General features: G+C 47.1%; 3 protein-coding genes across 8 annotated transcripts in view; 2 read left to right on the top strand and 1 right to left on the bottom strand.

Moving 5' to 3' along the window:
* LOC114861724 (proton myo-inositol cotransporter-like) overlaps positions 1–9,887 on the top strand; it is a 28,321-nt gene extending 18,434 nt beyond the window's left edge. For both annotated transcript variants that reach the window (XM_029161255.3, XM_029161257.3), the window contains 6 exons: positions 5,477–5,640; positions 5,720–5,840; positions 6,527–6,652; positions 6,740–6,858; positions 6,978–7,130; positions 7,677–9,887. In XM_029161255.3, coding sequence (XP_029017088.1) covers positions 5,477–5,640; positions 5,720–5,840; positions 6,527–6,652; positions 6,740–6,858; positions 6,978–7,130; positions 7,677–7,903 — 910 coding nt within the window. In that variant the 3' untranslated portion in view covers positions 7,904–9,887. The remainder of the gene's footprint in view (positions 1–5,476; positions 5,641–5,719; positions 5,841–6,526; positions 6,653–6,739; positions 6,859–6,977; positions 7,131–7,676) is intronic.
* Positions 9,305–14,034, bottom strand: LOC114861725 (uncharacterized). Of its 5 annotated transcripts, none has more exons than XM_029161258.2 (15): positions 13,469–14,034; positions 13,346–13,385; positions 13,091–13,238; positions 12,877–13,009; positions 12,630–12,687; positions 12,398–12,512; positions 12,180–12,289; positions 11,818–11,939; positions 11,578–11,732; positions 11,433–11,505; positions 11,323–11,353; positions 11,088–11,115; positions 10,897–10,994; positions 10,178–10,828; positions 9,305–10,080 (listed from the first exon to the last, which is right to left on the bottom strand). In XM_029161258.2, the coding sequence occupies exons 1-14, from the start codon at positions 13,489–13,491 to the stop codon at positions 10,184–10,186; spliced, it is 1,779 nt and encodes a 592-aa protein (XP_029017091.1). In that variant the 5' UTR covers positions 13,492–14,034; the 3' UTR covers positions 9,305–10,080; positions 10,178–10,183. The 5 variants fall into 5 exon arrangements, with proteins under 5 accessions (XP_029017091.1, XP_029017092.1, XP_029017093.1 ...); XM_029161259.2 differs by having other exon boundaries at positions 10,897–10,991; XM_029161260.2 differs by having other exon boundaries at positions 11,433–11,493.
* Positions 14,035–14,180: 146 nt separating this feature from the next.
* On the top strand, positions 14,181–24,053 carry LOC114861723 (ATP-binding cassette sub-family D member 2-like). The gene is made up of 10 exons (XM_029161254.3): positions 14,181–15,178; positions 15,361–15,541; positions 15,790–15,911; positions 17,679–17,841; positions 18,182–18,276; positions 18,766–18,911; positions 19,681–19,826; positions 20,236–20,320; positions 20,406–20,531; positions 20,609–24,053. Exons 1-10 carry the CDS (start codon positions 14,234–14,236, stop codon positions 20,811–20,813), a joined length of 2,214 nt encoding a protein of 737 aa, XP_029017087.1. The 5' UTR covers positions 14,181–14,233; the 3' UTR covers positions 20,814–24,053.
* Positions 24,054–24,451: the final 398 nt, after the last annotated feature.

The raw sequence follows: 24,451 nt of genomic DNA, 5'->3' as shown, positions 1-24,451 counted from the left end.
CGCTGGCCTGTGAAGCAACGGACCACCTCTCCTCCTTTTCTTCTTTTTATCTTTCCATGTTTGCGATTGTGTCATGCGTCGCTGTCTCGCCCCCCATGAGATGAACTATATTACATGCTCTGTAAACAATCTGTGGATCTGTGCTGTTGCCTAGCAACCGCCCGAGGTTAGAGCAATAGGATAAGTGTGTGTGTGTGTGTGTGTGTGTGTGTGTGTGTGTGTGTGTGTGTGTGTGTGTGTGTGTGTGTGTGTGTGTGTGTGTGTGTGTGTGTGTGTGACAAACCTAATCTGTCAGAAAGGTGAATGCCAGTGTGTTTGTGCAAAGGACAAGCTGTTAGTTGATCTGTGTCAATAGTGATCTATTTACAGCGAGCATTAATTCGCACGTCTTCAATCAAGATGGTGTCTAGATGGTGTCGTGTTGGCTCCTAGCGGTTCTGTGTGTCTCTGCTCTGCAAATTTAAATCTGATTGCCCTTTCATTTCCAAAAATGCCCAGCGAGGCCGACTGCGATGATAATTGCATCCTTCCGAATTGACATTAAAGACCTCGTCCTGCTGACAATCAATTTTTGTCAGCAGTGTCTCACTTTGAGTTGTTTTACTACCCATGTGTTTCTTCATTGTAAGTATCAGGAGAACTTTTGCTAGTAAAGATGTGGCATCACTGACAGGAGGCCCTGGGCAGGTGGGATTATAGGAGAGTATTAGATACTTATAATCAATAGCATCGTCCACAAGCTGCAAACAGACAGTGACAAGCGACAGGCAACACAAATGTATGAATAAGAGAAGCAGGATTTAAAGTAAGATCTGTTCATCGATTAGAGTAGATGGTCCTGATGATGCTTGGTTTAAGTGAGCAGCCATGGTTTCACACTTTGCTTCACTTAGATGGCGTAAGCAGGTGCAGTTCATTGATACGTAGTGAAAGGACTGTGGAAAGTTCTAGGGTGAGAAAAGACGAGATCAGAGGGAAATTGGGAAAAGGAGATGCCAGAGCCGTTACCATGACAACCGCTGCCTTACCGTGACAATGTAAGGATGTATTAATATTAAAAGCTGATACCCACAGTACCCCCTCCATATCTGTACTGTAGGTCTGATTAACTTTCCTCTTTGCTTTCTCCATCACCGCCGTCCCGTATGTGTCGCACTTTAATATACTCTCTGTCTGCCATCTGCCTTTTTGTTCCCTTGTAGACCTATTAGCCGCCGCCGTATAAAAGAGCTCTGGGGAGCCGGTAAATCAGCCGGGCTTAGAGACGAGCGCCGCTCTGCGTGTCCCCAGCTGCTTTCCCTGATTAAACCACCAGGCTGGCGCGGAGAGCGAAGGAAAACAGACTGGCAGAAGAATAGAAAATGCAGAGCAGACCAGAAAAGCACATATTGTCTGTCACTCTGCTCTAACGCGCCGCTCTCTCAAGTTGGGACTTTGACAGAAATGGGCTGATGGAGCTCACAGATTGTCCAAAAAGCACATATGGACAGTACAGCGAGTTCATATTAACACATTGTCCCGCTTGAAGTCTTCTCTTAAGTTCTTTCTTAAGTTAAAGAGAAGCAGAGCAATGGAGGAACCATATCCTGACCTACAGCCTCTGCTGCCATGAGTGATGGGTAGAAACATTGTTTATCTGTTTGGTTGGTTGATAATCAAAAAACAACATCTCACAGTGGTGAAGACTGTGGCGTAAAGAGCTGTTTTACCAGTCTTCACCACTGTGAGATTTTAGTTGGATGGTTCAGGTGCACAGCCGGAGCACGAAGAGCCTGGCAGGCTGTTCGCCAGAGGAGAGGCTGTGAACAGACCCAGTGTCGTTTTGAGCCTCATCTCGCGCCACTGATGTCTTTTGTCTGTGGCGCTTGACTCAGTTCAGTGGACACAAAACATCCAAACGAAAGTGAGTCTAAGTTGGAGGTCCTGTTCACTTGGTCCAGTCCAGATCACAGGGTGATGATACATGCATTTGTTGATAATACACATGTCCGGTCTGTTTGCCTTCCTGCCCTGAGGAGCTGACGGAAGCGATGGATACATAGACAGATGGATCAATGAGGGTTAGATTGAACTAGTTACTAATTAGATGATGTCACCACGTTATTTCTGTATTATAATAATACCATCTCTGTTGTTCAGGCCTAAATGCAAAGCAGTGCGGTGCAGCAGTGGGTCAAATCAGATATCAGCCCTGCCCATTAGCCACCAGATCACTGTGATTCAATTAGCCACATAATCCAACATGTAAAGGTCAGCGCAGGCTGGCAGGGACGACTGTCTGCACTTGTACCGGGCGGACCGGGTTTACGGAGCAGCGGAGGGCCGGACGGGTTCAGGTCTGACAGGTGGAAATAAGAGGAGGGTGGATGGAGCGACGGAAAGGTGTTAGAGTGGCTCGAGGCCGATGAAAGGAGAAGATGGATGGATTAGCGAAAGGTCTGCTCAGATTCCTACTAAGGATCCACTCAGCCCTTAAAATCAAATGGAGTCTATGGTCTATCACGAGCAGCGAATTAAAGCAAACGTCGGTGGAGCGATATGATAAGATGTGATCTAATGATACGATGTGATCTCATGAGACCCTGCTGGTGCCGTTACGCGTCTTGTTGTGGGCACAGACCCCCACGGAGCGCCGCTCTCACGCGGTCCGGCTGCTGGCAGGCCCACGGGGAGCTGGCAGCGTCCGCAGAAATGCCCGAGCGCCGGCCAAGGAACACGGCGCCGGTTCTGAACGTACACCTGCGTCTCCAGCCCCCGTCCGCTGCCTCAGATTCTCCCTGTAATCAGCTGGATCGACCTCATCCGCTCTGCGCTGCACCTATCTGGGCCGGGAGCTTGGGTACCAGAGTGTTAATGTGACGCGGCTCTGTGTTTGCATGCGCTGGTTTGAAAAATAGGCCGGTTCCCATGAGAGTCTCTCTCTCTCTCTCTCTCTCTCTCTCTCTCTCTCTCTCTCTCTCTCTCCTTTCCTGTTTGTCCGTTTGCTTTTGTTCTAACACCCACATCCCTCGTCCTCTCCGGTTTGAACCATTCATTCCTGCTCTTTTTCCTCCATCCTCCTCCTCCTGTCTCCACTCGCACCTGTTTACTCACTCTCTTACTCACTGACTTGGACATTTGCACCCACGTAGTCGCTGCACACACACACTCGCTCGTTCGCTCACTCCATCTTCATTTCTTTTACCTCCCTCTTGTCTCTGTCTTTCTTTCAGCCTATACTTTTAGATTACCCAATTATGTCGGTGCCCTGTCAATAAGCACTTCATTAGAGCTGGGGGAACCTTCTTTGCGGGTTCTCTGTGTCACACGATTGTGTGTTTGTTTGAGGAGACCTTTTTCTCCACACTGATCTGATGTGTGCTGTTGTGTATGAAATAGCCGCCAGACTTCTATTTATTTTGCATGTTTCTTCCCCTTTTGCTGCAAAACAGAGCTGAAGGCTTGCTGCTCTCTCTGCCCGTTCTTTTGCTCCCCTCGTAGCCCCGGGTCTCCCCTTCCTCCTTCTCCTCCTCACTAATATCTGTGTTGTCGCTCTTTCAACGTGCTCTGTGACGTAACTGGAGCCGAGCGTGACAGGAATGCGGACGCACGTTCCCACCTTCAGACCGCTGCTGCCCACCAGGGCTCCACGGGGGGCTTTATTATGTCGAGACAGATTGTCATGCTTCTAAAGCATGAATTAAGCTTTTGTTAGTTACATTTTAGGTTTTTACCTTTTAGTTATTGCAGATTACTGACTGCTATTTACTGTAGGTAAATACTGCCAGCAAAGAATCTCCATGTGGTTAATGGAAGCACTACAGTTTAAAGGCGAAGGTCTACATTTATAGCTGACTCACCCCTGACCCCTCTTTATTAAAGCCAATTCTCTGAATCCCACTCTACTGCTCATAGCACACAGCAGCTGTTTCCTCCATCAGTGGCCACTCTGGTTCCCATATGATCACAACGACATGTAACAAAAATAACCAAACCTATACTTTAGACACTTTCTCAGACACCTCCGACGTCTGTTTCCTTCAAACCCTGCCTGCAGTGCTTTCTGTCGCTTTGCAGTGTGGGGTAATGGCTGACGTGCAGCGGCGCGGTGTCACTTCCGATCAGTGGCTGGCAGCTTAGACCTGTCCGATCAGGTTGAAGCCCTGCAGGGAAATAAACACAACAGGGAACAGGGAGGAGTCGTGCACATCGAGCTCACAATTGGCGTGTGCTGACATCCCATGTAAAAACACGACTAGATGCTAAGTTTACAGTATTTATATATGAATAGGAAAGGAAATATGTCCACGAGACTCCTGAGCTGCGTGAAAGTGCTGCCAAGACGTCACAGAGATGTTAGAACTGTACAAGGACACGGAGGAGGTGTGATCACGTGGATTTGAAGCTCACCTTGAGCGAACGTTGTTTTGTGCCACCTTCTTGTCACAGCGGTCGCAAAAACACCACCACTTTGTTTCCGCGGCCGAGCGTGCGGCGGGTGTGCGCTTCTATCAGACGGACGCAGGGCTGGAGATGGAAAACGCAGCGGGCGCCGACGCCGCCTCGCTCTTCGGACCACGTGCGTCCGTACAGCTCCCGCGTCTCTGCGGGCGCCCATTCGCAATATCTCCGCTTGCAGACGACTAATGGCGCTTTCTGGGACTTTTATCACTTCATACACCTGGTGCCAGAGTGGCTCGAGCTTTTAAAACCAGCATCTCACTTCTACTACTCTTTTTTTTTTTTTTGGTTGTTGTTCTCTTTGACTGGATCCCACCGCAGAAAAATAAAGTGTTATTATGCAAATTCAGCGCTGCCTGTGGAGAGACTTTTTACTTTGGCCTTTTGTTTAACAAGTATTTCTATCTGAATCCTTATCAACTCTGTGAGTTTATCACAGAGTTGTGTACATCTGGCCGCGTGTTTGTGTCCATCATCTGCATATCTGTTCACGCCCCCTCCCCCTCGAGCCGAGTTGCACGCTATTGTGATTCGAGTGGGGAAGCGAACCCCATGCAGGTGTCTGCATTGTTGACCGCAGCCTCTTCAGAGCCTCGTTGATGATGATTGGAGCTAATCTTCCTACGTGAAGCAACACGGCGCCAGAGTTGCGAATATAATTATACAGTGTGGGACCGGGGAGGAGGAGAGAAGAAGGGGAGCTGTTGAAAGAGGCTGATGAGAGACTATTTATAGTTAATGATTGTCTGTGTTTGAGTGGGTGGTGCTCCGAGGACAAGATTATTGCTTTTTATTGGAACAAAGCTGCTGTTGAACATATGTAAAATCCATGTGATGACTAATAATAGTGAATATGCACCACACGCAATGTGGACAGTTCACAGTGTCCTTTCATGCAGCTTTTATACTGTATGTATCAGAAATATTTAGACAATAATAGCATCAATTCTAAGCCATATGTGATTGCTCTATTATCATAATAGAAGTTTGGAACCAAGTTTGATAAAGCACAGCTGTCCTGTGATTGTCTCTGCAGGTACTACAGCGCCACCATCCTGCAGATGTCAGGCGTGCGTGACGACAGGTCGGCCATCTGGCTGGCGGGGCTCACCACCCTCACCAACTTCCTGTTCACCCTGCTGGGCGTGTGGCTGGTGGAGAGGGTTGGCCGCCGGAGGCTGGCGCTGGGAAGCATCCTAGGTACGTCGCTGCCGAGCACGGGGGGGGGGGGGGTGCGCCGCAGCGTGGGCACTGAGTGGTCCTCTTTGCCGCCCATCAGGTACCAGTTTGAGCCTGAGCCTGCTGGCCTTCGGCTTCCTGATGTCCGCCCAGCACAGCCCTCCTGTCACCTTTCATCCATTAGACCCCGGCATGGCCAACTCCACCTGCTCCAAGTACCAGTGAGTACACACACAATACATCAGGGAGAATCTACTGTGGTGAAGTAACCTATAATGATTGCTAACATTTTGGATTCTCATCTGCAAAAACCCAAATAAATGAAGATGCCTAAATGAATATCATCCGTGGTAACCGTTAGCAACGAGAGGTGAAGGCACGCACACAGACGTGCACACGCTCCGAGCCTGAGTGTGTTTTCATGTGAGCCACAGATCAGACGCATCCATGTAGCAATTTGCTCTCACTTCCACGGAGGCGAGATGAAACTCGTCTAACGGCCTGTCTCTCGTCATAACAGCCGCTCTAATGGACTCGCGAAGCAGCACACACACGCGCAGATACAGAGATGAGTGCCTCTACCACACTGTAGTGACTTCCATATGAGCCCCGCACATCCTGTGGCTGACCGCTCGAGCCACCGCCGGCCTCTCACACTCAGGATGTCCCACTGAAGGATGATCAGTAGCCTTCAGAGCTGAGGCGGAGTTTCACTGCCTGTTTTTGATTTGTCCCTTCCTGTGTGTGGAAACAGTCCGTGCTTTAATCTCATTCCGCTAATGATGCAGGGCTTAACAGCAGGAAAGGGATGATGCTTTCTGCTCCGTCTGTCTTGTGAGGTCCTAGGTTGTGTGCATTTTACATGGAACTGCTTTGTCTCTGCCGTCGGGGGGGTGGGGTTGTGCAGGCTGTGCGAGCCGTGCATGCTCGACCCCGGGTGTGGCTTCTGTTACCGTGAGAACCGCTCCGCGCTGGTGGCCTCCTCCTGCGTCCCGGTCAACAAGGCGTCCACGGAGCAGGCGGCGTGGGGCAGGTGAGTCCGGACTAGGACGGGAGGCAGTGGGTAAATTACAGGAGCGCAGATGTCCAGCGTGCTTCACAGGCGTCAATCATCTTCCAGATGCTCCAACTCCAGCCTGATGAGAGATCAGACCTACTGGGCCTACAACTACTGTCCCACCTCCTTCTCCTGGCTGGTTTTACTGGGCTTGGTGCTCTACTTGGCTGCTTTTGCTCCAGGTGAGAGATGCTATATGTTATGCTGAACCTGTTGGGTGAATCAAATGTGGGGTAATGTAATTGTTAGTACAGGTACATTATTTGACATTTTCCCAACATCTGTGATTCCTTTGTCTCAGGGATGGGTCCGATGCCATGGACCATCAACTCAGAAATCTACCCTCTGTGGGCGCGGAGCACCGGCAACGCCTGCGCCGCCGGGGTCAACTGGACCTTCAACATTCTGGTGTCGCTCACCTTCCTCCACTTGGCTCAGTACTTCACCTACTACGGTCAGTTCAGAGCTTTTCCTGCTGGAGCCGTTGGAGGCTGCCAGCCCTCGTCTAGTAGTTCTGTCAGTTCTCCCTGGCAGGTCTTTACATGAAGTCATTGTTAGCTCACGTCAAGGTGACAGCTGACGCCCCTCGCACACAAACTCAACCATCATGCCTTCTGTGTCAGTGTGGCTGAGCAGCAGGTATCTAATCAGACAGGAAGGAGCTGACCTTTCCTGGAGCTGGAAATCGATCCATCAGGGCTGATGCAGCGGGTTAATGATCAATTTATGTCATTCATGCGTACCTGCTTTAGAAGCCTGAAATCACAGTTATGTCAGATGAAATTAAGTTCTACTCTACATTTATCTACTCTACATTTATCCTGTTAAAACTGACAGGCTGAAAGCAATATTTACATTCAAACATCTCCATGAAACAGCTCTTAGGTGCCCTCTGTTTCTCTTTTCACCGACAAGCGAACACGTTCAGAACAAGTCACTCGCGGCGGCGCATTTTCTTCTTCGTGGGTGGTAGCGTGTTCTGTTCCTTTTCTCTTCCCAGGAGCTTTCTTCCTCTACTCCAGCCTGGCCTTGCTGGGGTTCGTCTTTATCTACGGCTGCCTGCCGGAGACCAAAGCCCGGCGCCTGGAGGAGATCGAGGCCTTGTTTGAAAACCAGCTTTGCTCCTGCGGCGCCACGGACTCGGACGAGGGCCGGCAGGTCGAGTACATCCGCGTCAAAGGCTCGAACTATCATCTGTCGGACAACGACGCGTCAGATGTGGATTAGAGAGAGGTTTTATTTTGGCGATCGCTGACACATGGAGGGTAGCTGGGTTATGACTTTAGAATAAAAGTTGTTTGATTGCATCAGTAATGACAGTTAGTTCACTTTGAAAAAAATCAGCTTCAGTAAATCAAACCATCTTCAGCTGGGACGAGGAATACTAAAGTTTGTATTCAGCCTATTCTCTGAAATGAGCATGGACTGACAACGAACTAACAGGTTAAGCTTCAATACATAACGGTTCACTGTCTTTTCTATGGCCGTGTAGACAAAACAACATGAGTGTAGGGACAGCATCTCAGCACCCAGGGTTTGTGCGTCCACTAAGCGTTTGTCGTGTGACAGCAGTTGTATCTGTAGTACCATTTTGCCTTTCTACACGTGGTTTGGGCTTGTAGCATAGCGCGCACATCGTTAGCTTGTCATCGTAACGTCTTAGTTTCACGTTTTTACGAAAAAGCAACAACAGCCGCGTTGCTTTAGCTAACATGTTGTCAGCGGGTGCCGGAAAACAGAACCACCGCTGCGGAAGAACTGAGGACTTCATGTTCTGTTACTATGGTTTATATATTTATTCACGCATTTAAACGTGTCAGGTTTGCAGTTCGTTTCTGGTGTCTGACCTCCAAATCCGTACATGGTAAAAAATGATGTGGTAAACCTCATAATGTCACTATGTCACGAGCTCTGCCAAAACCTACACAACTGTAAAAACCAGTGTTATGAATCTGTGCGATGAAGCGTTACTGGGTTCTATTGCTGGATGAACTGGACCTCTAAAAGCCAGCGAATACGGCCCATGTGCTCCGTCTGTAGTGGTGAAGTCAAACACGGGTTCTATAAACCATTTTATCCTAATGATAATATTAGTGCCTGTGTATTGTGAAGGTGCCTGACGACCAATTTCAGTCACGTTGCCATGTGAACCTCTGTGCGTTCTATCTTGTTAGGATATTATCCAGTCTCCATGGCCTTTTCTTCGTTTTTTTTACTCTCCATCGATCTATTTTAGTTGCGTTCGTCTTCCTCTGTAGCCTTATGTACAAAGTGCAGAGCGTATTTACTGTGTGGTTGTTGTGCCCAGAGGTGGAGGAGTAGGCTTTAGCGTGACTTGCCAGTGTTGTTTTGTAAAGCTGTTAAACTGTGTGAGGTCGCACCTTGTTAGTCAAATACACAGGTTTGTGTGTAGCAACAATTGGGAAGTAGAACATATGACGAATTGTGTAATATAACGGGTAAATAGGGGAACAACAGGCTGTTTCTGTTACTATGTTAGATAAACATGCATGGCATTATTATTTTGAGCCTGTGGGTCCTGATCATAACGTTTAATGTTAATAAGCTCTTTTTAATAGGACTTTCAAATACCGTCCTAAACTGTTTACCAAATGCCATGGCCAAATGTAATGAGCCTTCAAAGTATCCTTTATTTTCAGGGCATCACACTGACTCATGCCCAAAGAAACCAATCACAAATGAGCACATCTGTCAGGTAATGATAAACATGCTGTAACAATACTGTTTTCTGGTTCCCCAGTAGTTTTGTACATAAAGTATTTAATTAAACAAAACACAAAATGCACTCCATAGCTCAGATTATGTCATGAAGAAGATGCTGGGGGTTCAGCCCATAACACACAAATATGTACAACACTGTCCTTTGGTGAAATGGTTGCAATTTTTCCTATGTGAACCAACTCAGTGTTTCTACAGTATACAATGACCTGCAAACCACTACTACCACCAGTGCTGTATAGTATATTTGATTGTCCGGAGCTGTAAATGTTTTGCCAGAGTTTATATTCTGTAAAATAAGTATCTCAAACTCTCAACACTTGAATATGTATATGGGAAAGACATAAACGCCAGAATTTATTTCATGTGTGTCTCTGTGTTAACATTAAGAATTAACACTATGAATATGTATTGTTTGGTTGCCTAAAACAAACAGTTTAATAACAATTTGAATAAAAAAGGACAGAATGGGCATCTTTTGTCTGCTTGCCTTCATTCGCCTCTCAGATTTTTCCTTCTTCTGTTTGAGCAGCAGCGAAATGTTGTCTGCTTCTGTGAATCTGTGAACTCTGGTGGCAGATGTGACCTCCTCCAGGTTATCTCTTTCATCTGAGGGATGTTTTCCTGTTTCTTTGTCTCACCTCTGCTCTCTCCTTTCCCTCCACCTGTAACAAAAACAAGACCACAGAAAGCTGGTATTTGCCTCCATATGCACAGTATTATCACATCCCTCATGTCTGTGTTAAGTTTCCCTTAAACTACCTTGTTTCAAGTCAGTGAAGGGTTTATGGAACTATGTGGGATTTCTCTGCTGTCATTGTTGATGAATTCTTTGCGATTCTGCTTCCTGACAGGGTGTAATCCTTGGATTTGTTGCTGCTGTTCATACCCTTCCCTCCACCCCAGCTTCCTGAAGACGTTTTGTTGCTTGTAGGCCTCTGCAGCAGTATGAGTCTGCCTCCCTGTGGCTGGGAACGGCACAGACAAGTCAACAGGTGGAAATAACAACTTGTACTCAGCCTCGGTGACCACTCTGTCACATTGAGTCGAAGCGTCCAGCGTCTCAGCTGTGAGGGCGGTCTGAGTTCCTGCTTCTCGCGTTGCCCTCAACACTGTCTCGCATTTGCACAGCTCACATTTCTGGGTTCCAGTTAGAGGTCGAGGAGATAAACACTGAGCCATGCTGCTCCTGTTACTCCCACAGGCTGTATGTAGGTGAACCTCATTGTCCATAACCTTCTGCTCTTCTTCGAAGTTCCCTTTAGCTATTAGAGGAGTGAATGGACTGCGCTGGGCGTGTCTTTCTTTTGGTTTACTCTGTGAGCCCTCCTTAACTCTTGGGGTTTCACATCCAGCCTGGTTAACGCATGAAGACGCGGGAGTGTTGAAACATAGCTGGCAGCATTCTTCTTCCTAAAATACAGCGAGAAATATTCAGTCCTTGAATTTAATATGGAAGAATAGAATGTAACTCAACTTACATCATTCGAGTTTGCACTGAGGTAACCTTCTCTACAGGAGCAACTTGGCAGATGTTCACAGCTATTCCCTGGGCCGGTCTTATGTCCAGAGCCTGCTGCTGGGGTTGAGATCAACGATTCAGTGGTTTGTTCCATCACCACAATATACACAATACACGAGTTGCTTCGATACCCATGCTAGAAAAACTTACATAGGTTTGTGTAAATGCTGCTGGAGAGCTGTGGGCAAAACAATAAAATATAAAATGTGCTGCCTGCAATGAAGTGAAATGCATATACTGTACTTATTGTAAATACTTATATACAGTGTACTTCTGTAAGCATACAGTATATTCACACGATTAGATTTGAAGCTTTACAAACACCACCACTTGGAGGCAATAGACAGCTAATTTACAACAGGGCACATGATCATGATGAGCTTACCTTCATTCCACTCTCTGAGTCTGGGACGGTTCTGAAAATACAGAAAGACCTTTAGAATAAATGTTGTATCTGTAATAATAATTGTTTGATTATATGTTAAATACACTTACTGTGGTGTTGAGGATCTATTTGGTGTTCCACGCCTGAGATATATCCTTGATTTTGGTCTTCCTGCATAAAGAGCTGAAATTAAATTAAAATCTAAAGAAGACTAGTCATCATCATGCTTGTTTATTATTTTAAAGCAAACGTTACCTTCTCTTTTGTATTCTTCAGTGCAGAAACCTCTAAAGACGTCTTCCTTGAACTGCTGCTCCCTTTCCAACATTTCCAACATGGGGTCCTTGTCAACTGGTCCATTAAGGGACAACCTGCCTTCTTGAGAGGAGTGATCTCTTACCTCTGTTTCACTGCAGTAATGAACAAAAGCGTTCAGTTTTTACAAAATCACTAGACAAATTAGAAATAACACATAGTGCAGTCTAGTGTTCTCACACTGGTTCTGGATTTCCAAACAGGACTTGGGCTGCTGTCTCCTGCTGATAGAGGGGTTGGTTTGAGGTAACGGCCCAGGGCTTATTGCATGTCACACCTCTGGACAGAGAGAAAGGCTGAAACTGCCAAAGTAAAGTAAAAACAGGACTGATTTTTGAGGACAATCATGTTTGGTTCACAGCTTTTCGGTAACAAAAGCTTCAATAAACATTATTTAATTTGCTAAGAGTTATTTGACACTATTGAGGGTGGGAATACAGCAGTCAACAGCTTCACGTGTGTCTATTACATGTAGCTATAACTATTGAATAATGTTATTAAAGTAAGATAAACCTTAAAGTGCAACATTGTCTTTTTACTACCTCTGTCTGATCTAATCCTGAGGGGTCCCAGGGTGGAGAGCAGCAGTGGGGCACTGGCTGTGCCTTATTCAGGCTTCTCTGCTGAAGACTAATCTGCAGAGGAAATATTCCTGAGGAGAGCAGTTTGAATTGACTTCAACTGGTTTCATAAGCCAGTGTCATGCAATGTCATGTTAATGTCATTCAACTTTGATTTGTGTGACGATCCACATGGACACCTTGTCCGGAAGAGGCTGATGAGGCAGAGGACAAGGAGCTGAGGGGATCAGCTGTGTGTGGCAGGTAGTCCGATGCACTGTTGTCGGAGAAAGCTGACTCCAGCACTGGTGACAGCTAGAGAATAAAAAAAGTGACTTTAAAGCCAGCATTTGTTCAGGTTCAGCAAATTCCACTAAGATAAGCCTGTTTAAAGAGTGAGGGCACAATATGAATGGCTGGAAATTGACTAACCTGACGAAACTTGAACCCTTGTGGAATAGCATTCCTTCTCTGTCTTATTACTTGAGAACTAAATATTGACATAAAAATGATAGAATAAAAAGAATTTAGCCTTTATGCTGTATAACTGCTGATCATGTAGTTTCCGTGCTGCTACTGATTCTATTTAAAAAAGGCTGCAAGAAACAGCATCACAATATTTTAACGCCTCAAACATCTGGAAACATCTGCTTCTTTACTGAATAACCCATGCTCCTACCTGTACTGGGGCTGGCTCTCAGCAAGACTCAGCTGTGAGGGAGAACAGGGACTCATTGGGAGCACCAGAGAGTCATGACTACTATGTTTGGATCCTCGTTTAGAGCCACCAACAACTCCTACTTTAGGAGGCTCTAAAAATCAAAATGAATCTTACTAGCGTTCATGTTAGTTCTCTAATGACTCGAGTCTGATTAACCAGCAGTAAGTCTCACCTCTAATTTCTTTCTTGGCAGCTATCTGGTTGACAACAAACAAAGTCAACAGGTCCATGTTACCAGAGTTAGCTCTGGGCGAGGCTGCAGGAAGAGCTAATCCCACGTTTTTCAGTTTCTGCTGCATCCGTCGCTTTTCGAAAAACTCCTAAAGGAAGACATTTGCACATTTAGCCGATCACATGCTAGGGTGCTGGCGGGGCTGGTGGTGTTACCTTGTTGTAAAGTCAAAGAATTTGCATTGGTCTCCCTCACCCTTTGCCTTTTCGAGTCATTTTTCATGACTAACCGGTTCCTGCGATGACAGTCAACATGTTAGCTCTGCCAACGGAATGCTAGCATAAACATCTACATGAACTAGGACATTCTGTGTCTTACCTTGAACCCCCAACCCAATTCATTTCGACAACTTGAACTATCACAAAATAATAACGTCCCTGATGAGACTTAATAAATTAAAGCCTGTATGAAAATGTCTAGCCAGCCGGCTAAAGCTACTTTGCTGACAAAGCTGCGCGAGGAGAAACCAATCCTGCCTCGCGCCGCAAGGCAATGTTTAATTATGTCTAATAAATGTAATTTATTTACGTGTGAAAAAGATAAGTCACGCCCAATAATACGTTTAAATATCAAACAAATGTCTAAATGTTTAGGTAAAAACACACTTTATAAAGAGGCTTTACAGTAGTTACAGTAAATACAGTGTCTTGTCATTTGTTTACGTCCATCACGCAACCAATCGTGTTTCGCCGGGGGCGCGACCAATGAAAAAGGCCGCAGCAAAGGCACAGGAAGGAAATTATTAGCGTCAAGCTAGTAAAAACAATCAGGATGTTAGCTTTAGCTTTATAATGTAAAATGCGTGGTCGACGTTCTAACGTCGCGGCAGAGTTCACACGCAACGCAGGAGACGGCGACTTCCGGCTTTTATTCTGACAACGCCCACCGGAAGCCCGGGTCGTAGCTGTTCTTTTTTGACGCTGCGCAGAAAAGAGCAGGATGTAGCGGTACATGTATGGGGCTCGTTCCACACCAAATCCGGCCATCAGAAGTCATTCTCTCTTTTCATGTCGCTGCGGTGAGTCGGCTTTTGGGGGATGGGTATTGTACGAATCGTCAGCAGAGACGAATAACGTTTGAAAAATGTCCAACATCCTCGATGCGGCGTCCAAAGCGAAATGGGACCGCGCGGCTGCGGCGAAGCGGGTCGTGTACATTGCGGCGGCCGCTTACGGCGTCAAAACACTGTACCCCATCCTCTGCAAGCAGCTCTGCAGGAGCAGAGATCCCGGGGACGATCGCCGGCTCTCCAAGGCGGAGAACGGCTCGGCCTGCTCAGGGAACTCCCCGACGGACGCCGCGGAGCCGAAGACCGTGTCCCCGGGGGTGAACGCGGAATTTTTCAAGCAGATCCTCGAACTTGGGAAAATCCTCTTCCCGAAGCTTGTATCCAAAGAGCTCGGCTTGCTGTCCTTGCACTCGGTGGCGCTCGTATCCCGGACGTTCCTCTCTATATACGTGGCCAGCCTGGACGGCAAGATTGTCAAGACGATCGTGGAGAAGAAGCCCAAGCGCTTCGTCATCCAGCTGATCAAATGGCTCCTCATCGCCATCCCCGCCACGTTCGTCAACAGCGCCATCCGGTACCTGGAGTGCAAACTGGCTCTGGCCTTCCGGACCAGGCTGGTGAACCATGCCTACCGGACCTACTTCACCGATCAGACCTACTACAAAGTCAGCAACATGGACGGGAGGCTCGCCAACCCGGACCAGTCTCTCACCGAGGACGTGATGATGTTTTCCCAGTCGGTGGCCCACCTCTACTCCAACCTCACCAAGCCCATACTGGACGTGGTGCTGACGTCCTACACGCTGATCCAGACCGCCAGGTCCCGGGGCGCCAACGCCAGCGGGCCGACGCTGCTGGCCGGGCTGGTGGTGTTTGCCACGGCCAAGGTGCTGCGCGCGTGCTCGCCCAGGTTCGGCAAGCTGGTGGCGGAGGAGGCGCACAGGAAGGGCTACCTGCGCTATGTGCACTCCAGGATCATTGCAAATGCTGAGGAGATCGCTTTCTACAGGGGGCACAAGGTAGGAAAGAAGGCTGGCGCCCATATAATGTAGTGCTGGTATTTAATAATAATCTAAACTTGGCTGTAGGTATTTAAGATGTAAGAGAATCCAGAACGTGGCCAGTGTTAAGTCAAGTGAGGAGTTTGTGGTCCCCACGCCATCATTACTATGTAACTATGGTAACGCCACTGTCTTGGCAGGTGGAGATGCGGCAGCTGCAGAAGTGCTACCGGGCCCTGGCGGAGCAGATGAACCTGATCCTGTCCAAGCGCCTGTGGTACATCATGATCGAGCAGTTCCTCATGAAGTACGTGTGGAGCAGCAGCGGCCTGGTGATGGTGGCCGTGCCCATCATCACGGCCACCGGCTTCGCCGACAACGGTAACGGCCTATTGCTGAATTCGTGTGAGCCTGTTTCTGTGCTAATGAAGGCTGTTAGCATCTCCTAAGCAGGAGCTTCCTCCTTAAGCAGCGCCGATTAGCACGTTTGAAAAGTAACGGCCTCCCACTCCCCCCTGGTGACAGCCGCTTGCATCAAAATAAAGCTGCGGCGGCGAGCTTTTGTGGGCTGCGCTGCTGCTATTTAAAGAGCTTCACTTCTGCCTTTTGTCTCCTTATCCGTCCCCTAGAAACTGCAGACGGACAGACGCAGGTGTTGGTGAGCGAGAGGACCGAGGCCTTCACCACGGCCCGGAACCTTCTGGCCTCCGGAGCCGACGCCATCGAGAGGATCATGTCCTCCTACAAAGAGGTCAGGACATTAGTCCTCCTGCATGTCTAGAGGACATCACCTGTCCTTCTCTGCTGCAGCGTCCCATTCCAGGACTGAGGAAGTCCCATCCCCAGGCTGAGGCCTAAGGGCTGCCCACTGTACAGCCAGCTCTCTCCTCCGTTCTGCTTCCTCATTGCCGAAGCCACCGTGCTCGCACAGGATTGTGTTTGAGCCCAGGGGGAAAAAAAACAAAAAAAAAATGAGCGAATGAATGGGCTTGTTCATTGACGGCCAAATCCCTGATCTCTCGTTGCATTTTAATTCTAAAGAAAAGGAGCCCGGCCCACCGATGCAGTCACCGTGGGGCTGCATTTTTGAGATCCGTAAGAGGATTTGGCTGCAGCACTTTAGCGGTGAAGCTGTAGCTGTAGCGGTGCAGCTGCCTGGTTCTCGTCTGCCGGCTGATCCAATGCCCACCCTCTGTTTCCATGTGTAGTTCTCTATCTGTACCATGTGCACTATCTAGGAATGGGCTGCTGTCTGTTAACAGCCTGTTTGTAGTGAGGGGGAGGAATTGAGACTGGTTTAAAATGTGGCGTGCTGGTTTTTACTTCCTCAACCGTGAGTCACCGTTTCTCAAATCTTTATAACCACACGCATGTCAACACACACAAGCTTTATATATCAGCAAACCTGCGCCAATGTGGCACGGCCCAGCATGAATTATAGCCTGCATGTGTGCTGAGCAGGCTGCAGCAAGCCCCTGCGTGTGTGTGTGTGTGTGTGTGTGTGTGTGTGTGTGTGTGTGTGTGTGTGTGTGTGTGTGTGTGTGTGTGTGCTACAGCAGGGATGGAGCACATTCCTGAGACAGTGCACCCCGCTCACGTCTGCTCCCTGCTTATTATGTACAGTGTGTCCGCTTTTCTCTGTTGCGAATCTATGTGTAAGTGAGGGGCCAAAGCGCTTTCTTGACAGACATGGTTGTGTTGTTGTTTCCTGGTTTGGTCTTAAAGCTACAGTACAGCTACAGTAACTGTAGCAGGGCCCATGATTTCAAATATGACCGCCAAAGACATCAGAACCATCTATACAGGTGTAAGTACCTCAGGTCTGATTCTGCAGCCACTCATGTCACTGTAGGTCAGCCAGTCGTGAATCAGCAGTGTGTGTGTGTGCGCGTGTGTGCGCGTGTGTGTCTCAAGGCTGAGCCAAGCTGTGAATAATCCTCCATCTGTTGATCTCTAAGCCCACGCTTCTGCATCTCGCTCACTTTTCCTTCACAGCATGTACTTAAACGCTTGCCGCGCTGCGTAGTCTCTCCCTGCAGCTCACACGGCACCACTGTGTTAATATTACACTACAAGTCAACACAATGTACACACAGAGTTGAACGATCTGTATCTGATTAGGGATACAGCTGAAATAGGCCGTTGTAGCTTAAATAATACATATGTTTGACCTTTTCAGCTGTTCTGTTCGTTTTCATGGTGCTCTCAGGCCTGAAGCACCACGTGGGGTCTGTGAAGTCCCAGAACCAGTGTTTGCTGTTTTATACACTCAAGCTGCACCAACAACCTGCGTCGTCTCGCAGTAGGATGCAGCCGCACAGCCAAAGTATTACTAATAATCAGGCCTTGAATGATTGGGTATATTTTAGTATTTCACACCTCTAATAGATTTTCGCACGCTAACATATAAAGTCACAGCATCTATCTAACAGAGCCTCTGAGGTCATGCTAACATAGCTCTGGCTTGTACTGGAGGATGACCTTTGACCCCTGCCTGTGTGTGTGTGTGTTGGGACAGGTCACAGAGCTGGCAGGCTACACCGCCCGAGTCCACGACATGTTTGTGGTGTTCGAGGACGTCCAGAGGGGGGTTTACAAGCGCTCCTCTCTGTCGGCCACCGCAGGAGCAGAGAAGACGAGCAAACCTGAGATGCACATAGACGGACCCCTGGAGATAAAGGGTGGGTTCTTCCTCCCCCACCCCCACCCCCACCCCCTGCCTGACTACTGGCTTTTTACTCAATTAGTTTCACTTGTAAGACGCTGGGCAAATCGTAAACCTGGTCCTCTGGTTATCTGGGGCAACCTGGATTCCTGGTAAGCATCAGAGCCAAAGGTTGAATTCACTGCAGAAACGTCCTTGTGTAAACATCGCTTTGACCCAAACATGAATCGCTAGTGAAAGCACTTTAAGATAAGCGCTAAGAAAAGAGCCTTTTTCCCCAAATCTTTCCCAAACTGCCACTAGACTTCGATCTAATTTCTTTTCTGATGTTCCTCTTCCTCTTTCTTTCCCTGCAGGTGAAGTGATCGACGTGGACAACGGCATTGTGTGCGAAAACGTCCCAATCATCACACCCAATGGAGACGTCGTGGTGTCTTGCCTGAACTTCAAGGTGAGACGCTTCCACTTTATTCCACTGTATTTTCTTAGCTGCCGTGTGGTCAGGGTTTAGCAGCTGTGGAATAATGGCTGAAGCTTCTACTGTGTGTGTGTGTGTGTGAGTGAGTGAGTGAGTGAGTGAGTGAGTGAGTGAGTGAGTGAGTGAGTGAGTGAGTGAGTGAGTGAGTGAGTGAGTGAGTGAGTGAGTGAGTGAGTGAGTGAGTGAGTGAGTGAGTGAGTGAGTGAGTGTGTGAGTGAGTGAGTGTTCTACAGTGGCTCAGAGCCGCTTGGGCTGTTGCTATTTAAAAAGCCTCTGGGATCAGCTGACAGACCTCTGTACAGACTCTACTGAGCTCCAGTTGCCAACAGGGTGAGGGTCAGTACCCGGATGGCAGCGAGCTCGCAGATAGCAGCAAAATCCTCTGTTTACGCTGGTCCGATGAGCTCATGGGTTCTAATTGCTGCCCGTGCTTCATCCATTCGCTCATTTTCATCCCCTCAGGTCGAGGAGTGCATGCACCTGCTGATCACGGGGCCCAACGGTTGTGGGAAGAGCTCTCTGTTCAGGATCCTCAGTGGCCTGTGGCCCGTCTATGGCGGCCGGCTGCACAAACCCTCCCCTCAGCACATGTTCTACATCCCTCAGAGGTAAACACGAGCACAGACCTCACTCATGCCACGCTGCCACAGGGTTTGATCACTGTGCCGCTGAGCCGTCCAGTAACTTAATCTACTGTAACCAGATCTGTGTAGGGAAACCAGAGATCTGGCCACAGTGAAATATTTACCAGCCAGACTTACACTCACTTCTAATAAACAAAGAAAATAAGGTTTAATGATCACATGGTAAAAATATCTGACACCTTTGTCTGGTGTGTAGTAGTGAGGTGCTGCTGAAATCGAATGAATGAGTCACCACAGAGCATTGTTTGCTCCACTGATCCATCGTCACTTTCATTTGTTAATTATTCGTTTATCATTAATAACAAACAACATGTACTTCCACGGAAGCAAATGAGATAATGCAAGTCACTTAGATTAAGTCTACACTGAAGTATTAGAATTACATGAGTTCTCAGACTGAACTGACATTGTACCCACAGCTGCTTAAAACTGCAGACTCAGCTCACGGCCTCCTACAGAGCACTAAATATTTTATACAGTATGTAGAATGAGCAGCTGCAAGGGGAACCGATACACCGTGATAGAACCTACACAGGCCCAGGTGGTGTCTTTCTCTTTTAATATACAGTAAAACACCATCTTAAACACTCTGAGGCACTACATGAAACAACCAGTTAACAAAAAGCATTCAGTGATCAGTGTGTGTGTGTGTGTGTGTGTGTGTGTGTGTGTGTGTGTGTGTGTGTGTGTGTGTGTGTGTGTGTGTGTGTGTGTGTGTGTGTGTGTGTCCCAGGCCTTACATGTCCATAGGTTCACTAAGGGACCAGGTGATCTACCCAGACTCTGTGGAGGACATGGCTGCTAGAGGCCTGAGCGACAGGGACCTGGAGGCCATCTTGGACATCGTCAACCTGAATCAAATAGTCACCAGAGAGGGAGGTGGGTTAAATAGGACACGCTGGGCCGCATGTGTGGCTGCGGAGTGAAATAAGACAAATGAAATTCACACTTCTCTCAGCAGCTTGTGTTTGCAGCGCCAGGTTCTGCAGCGGGTATTAATTGTGTTACTTAAACTTGTGTCTGTGGCTAATTGGCAGCCGCTCTCCTCTCACTCGCCCCAACAAACGGGCCCATTGTGGGGAGCTCACCGCTGCACAAAGCTTCAAAGTGCAACAGGCTTTAATTCATGAATGGCCGCACTGTGGAAACGTTGCGAAAGGTCGCGATCACACGCGGCGATGAACTCACTTCGCAGCCACGTAACCCTGCTGCCAAGGATTTTGACAGATGCCACGCTGAAACGCTTCATTTGTAAAAAACGAAGGTAATTGCTGGTTTTCCCGCCCAGGCTGGGATGCTGAGCTGGACTGGAAGGACGTGCTGTCAGGAGGCGAGAAGCAGAGGATGGGCATGGCTCGCATGTTCTACCACAGGTAAGGAGTCGACACGAGCCAGGCAGCCGCATGCTTGCATTGTGTATATGACCAATATTAATACTGTTTCGACTGTGTATGTTAGGCCTAAATATGCCCTGTTGGATGAGTGCACCAGTGCTGTGAGCATTGACGTAGAGGGAAAGATCTTCCAGGCCGCCAAGGACGCCGGCATCTCCCTGCTCTCCATCACACACAGACCGTCCCTGTGGTGAGACATGCTCACACTCTCTGCTTTGTTAGGTCGTGAAGCAGTTCTTTAAAAGTGCTCCCCACCCCCTCCTCCAGGAAGTACCACACCCACCTGCTGCAGTTCGACGGTGAGGGGGGGTGGCGCTTCGAGCAGCTGGACACGGCGACGCGCCTCTCCCTCACCGAGGAGAAGCAGCGGCTGGAGTCCCAGCTGGCCGGCATTCCCAAAATGCAGCATCGCCTCAACGAGCTGTGCAAGATCCTGGGAGACGACTCGGTCCTCAAAACAGCCGAGGAGTGAGGGAGGGAGGGAGGAAGCGAGGGGGGGGAAAGGGGCCCAGAGGGCAGAGGAGACAAGGGGGAAAGGCCGACGAGTGTGGGAGGCGCTCTGGAGGGGGTTGATTCTGTTTTTCAAGGCTTGGATTTTTTTTTTCCCTTTTTCGCCTTCTCTCTATTTGCTCCAAGTGTCTCCTGCTTTTCATGCCTGCCAGTCTTTCAGCCCCACTCTCTCTGTTGGAGAAAGGAGGCGGGCAGGTGGAAGGAACAGCACAGCAGCCGCTTTAGCAAAGCTCACATCTTGAAGCATTTCATTTTGGCGCTCACCAGTTTCGAAAAGTGAATGTGGCAGAATTCACTCATCCAGGCTTACTAGAACCACTGCACTTTACTGTGCATTTAGAGGGCGCCTTCCTTTTGTTCAGAGCATAGAACCACTAAATAATGTCCACAGCAGTATTTCACAGAACCCGGCGTATTGGGTCGTGCTTTGTTTTTACCTCTTTTTTTCTTGAGCTGAAGACATTTCCAGAATGTCCCCACATGCTTTCATTCGGTCTGTGCTTTAGCCGCAGTCCAATCCCTTCCTGTTACCTCTGACTGCAGGCGCTGAAAGTACAGTTCCACGCACAGCCTGACATTTATTATGAGACCAATGAATGAGGCGCATCTAGCTCTGAGCGTGTCGGCTCACGCTTTATTGAACAGATACAATAGCTGGAAAGAGGCTCCCTTCAAAGGAGGAGGAGCCGGCTGGAGGTCCGGCCTGCCTCTGAGCATACACAGTGTGCTACACATGCTACGGTGTGATAGGTATTCGCTGAGTGCCGCTGTTGAATGCACTTGATACTTGACAATGAAATGTTACAACGGCAATCAAACAGCTCAATCAGTTCCATGATGACAGAACATATAATAACATTACATGCCATATTATTGTGTGCTATATGAGGCCTTATTAGTTTACCAGGGTAGGACGGTTTACAGAAGCTGGTAGTGGTTGATTTCTGGCTCAGAGGCACTTCAGCAGTGAAGGCCTCTTGACTAATGGCTCACACTTTTTCCTGTTTTCGTCTCCGTGTTTGCTGCCAGCAACTTACACAAAGTTGTGATACTGTGAACTTGATTTGTTTTGTTATGGACGACTAGTGAACGCTGTGTCCTCATGGTTCTGGCTACTTAGGTTGACGTGACATAGCTGCATAAAGGCGACTGAGGACAGTTATCTGGACGGACTCCCGCCTCATGGGGTGGGATCGTGCTGTTCATTCGTGGAAAGAGCTCAACATAGTTTTATATGTGGTTACATTCATTTAAGTGAAAGCTTTCTACTAACATGAAAACTGAAAACTCCCCAAGTTGAATTTGAATGAATGATTCCCCAGAAGAATTACTTTAATTTTTTGTTCCAGTTGTCAATTAGAAGCATGTATATAGTGAAATTCCTTATAAATAGCATGAACATGACACTATTTTGGTAATATGCCTCCATTATGGGAGGGCTGCGCTGTGTTTCAGGCCACATCTCAGCTTGTTATTGTCTGCAAACTAAACAGGAGCGTATTTCTATAACCTTGGTTTATAACTGCGTCTGCTGCTGTGTTTTTACAAACGCATGTCTAGGTTCTGAGACGTCCTCAGGCCCTTTGTTAATCTGAGCTTTGGCTGCGTCAAAGATGTCTAAAAGTGCAAGATATTTTACAATCGATCCTGATATTTAAACCTTTTTAAACTTCTTGTGCTTTTAGTAGATTGTTTAAATGAATGACTGGATGCAGCATTTGTCTGCTCAGTTACTGAAGGACAAACTTAGACTCACCAACCCCCAAATGTGACTAAAGAAGAAAAGTAACAAATTAAAGTAAAATGTTCACAGTTTCTTTTAATATTTAATGGAATGATGATTAGGATGCTCTGTGGGGACTGCACAAAAACAATCCACACTTTGGTCTGTAAGAAAGCGTGCCTTCTTCAGACCCACAGCTTGCCGTGCTACTAGAAACCCTCTAGTAGGAGCACAGCAAGCCTTGAGTTTCTGACCTGGACTACATAATCCTCTGTGCCATCAGTCAGGCTCTGTTGACAGGAGGTCAGGCGAACCACTGAATGACACAGAGTTTGTCGAGTGACACTGGAACTCGAGGTCAGTTTGGAAAGCGGCACATAGTGCCTGATATACACAGGCATGAGCTTAACTTTAATAACTAGAAAGTAAGAAAAGCAGTAGTTGCATCCTGAATGGACGGGATGAGAAATGATGAAGTGGCCACTGCTTAGAGGCAGGGATTACTACTTCTCATAGTAGTTATGAACTACTAGTTATGAACTATGACCTACATCCTAAATCTGTCAATCAAATGATCTAAAATGAATAGTTGTGTGCTCTAAGTTGCTACAAACATCTGTGGTTTAAAGCCACTTTAAATTTATTTGGGTCTTGTCCTAAATTAACAAATTTTTACATCTATCACAGGTTAATTAATTTATAAATTGACTTTATCACCTGTGGCATTTCATCATTTCTTGTCTCTCATGCTTGTCGGTAAAGTCAGGCCCATAGTGGCCTACCGCACTGTATGATCCCACTATATACTGTAATGACATCCTTACTAACAGAACTTTGATACTGAAACTTTCTCATTCTATCATCCCCTTTTGTAAGTAAGAGATTGAATGTATCCGCCATGTATGACAGAGCAAATCTTTAGGTTACATATATTGATAATACATGTTGTCAGGTCATACAAGTTTCTATTTTTATGTGTGATCATTTAGACTTTTATAATTGTGTTACCAATGTATTTAATGCCACATTGTGGTGTACATGTGGTGTGTGAACTGGGATTATGGGAAAGATAATTGTTTCTCAATTTGGTTCTTTCATTTCACTTTATTCCAGTGGTGTAGGACAGTTAACTCAGTATTTATGAAAGGCTGGGGAAGTGTTATTCACATTTTTGAGATACTGACTAGACTGTCCTGAACCACAGCCTCAACAAGCAGTGATTCTCCCTCAAAGCCAGGGATTACTACAGTTTGCTTTTACTATGATCTCCTTGTAAGACTCTGTTTTATATTTCTGTAATGGTAGTCTAAACCTTCTTTATTACGATCTCATTGTGCATGTGTAGGAATCTGTATCTTTTAACCATGGAACAAAAAAGTCACCTGTTCAAAACTCATGTGCTACGGTCACTTTACGTTGAAAGATGAAGATGTATTTTCTTGTAAATAAAGAAATATACACAACAACTGCAAACAATGACTCATGCTGTTTTCTTTTACACACCATTTACCACAATTGCAAGATAAGAGATAGTTACACATTAATTCGATTCTAAGACCATATACAGCCCTCTCTAAAAAGTACTTTCACTTTAAGCATATTTAGGTGCAAATCGTACCTGTTCTCTCTCTATTATGTTTTATTACTTCGACCAAGCGCCATCTGCTGCTCAAATACAACTAATACGTGACTTTCACAACGCAAAGTCCAATAATGGCGGTTGAACACACGATGGCAGCAAGTAGTAACAATCGGTTACTGGACTCCATGGCAAATGCCAGGTTTGCAATCTTGTCATTGAAAAGAACACTTACGATACTTCCACACTCATTTTATACATAGAGATATAAAAGTGCATATACATCTTATTATTAAGC

The sequence above is a fragment of the Betta splendens genome, chromosome 9, assembly GCF_900634795.4.
Source record: "Betta splendens chromosome 9, fBetSpl5.4, whole genome shotgun sequence".
NCBI lineage: Eukaryota > Metazoa > Chordata > Actinopteri > Anabantiformes > Osphronemidae > Betta > Betta splendens.
Note: the sequence above shows the minus strand (reverse complement) of the source record. Positions and strands in the feature narration are given on the sequence as shown.

Coding starts and splice junctions, on each gene's coding strand:
- LOC114861725 (XM_029161258.2), bottom strand. CDS start 13,491: ATGAATTGGGTTGGGGGTTCAAG. Junction 12,688..12,876: donor GAGAGCCAGCCCCAGTACAG/GTAGGAGCATGG, acceptor GTCAATATTTAG/TTCTCAAGTAATAAGACAGA. Junction 11,506..11,577: donor TGAAGAATACAAAAGAGAAG/GTAACGTTTGCT, acceptor ATTTAATTTCAG/CTCTTTATGCAGGAAGACCA.
- LOC114861723 (XM_029161254.3), top strand. CDS start 14,234: ATGTCCAACATCCTCGATGCGGCGTCCAAAGCGAAATGGGACCGCGCG. Junction 15,542..15,789: donor CACCGGCTTCGCCGACAACG/GTAACGGCCTAT, acceptor TCCGTCCCCTAG/AAACTGCAGACGGACAGACG. Junction 15,912..17,678: donor TCATGTCCTCCTACAAAGAG/GTCAGGACATTA, acceptor GTGTTGGGACAG/GTCACAGAGCTGGCAGGCTA.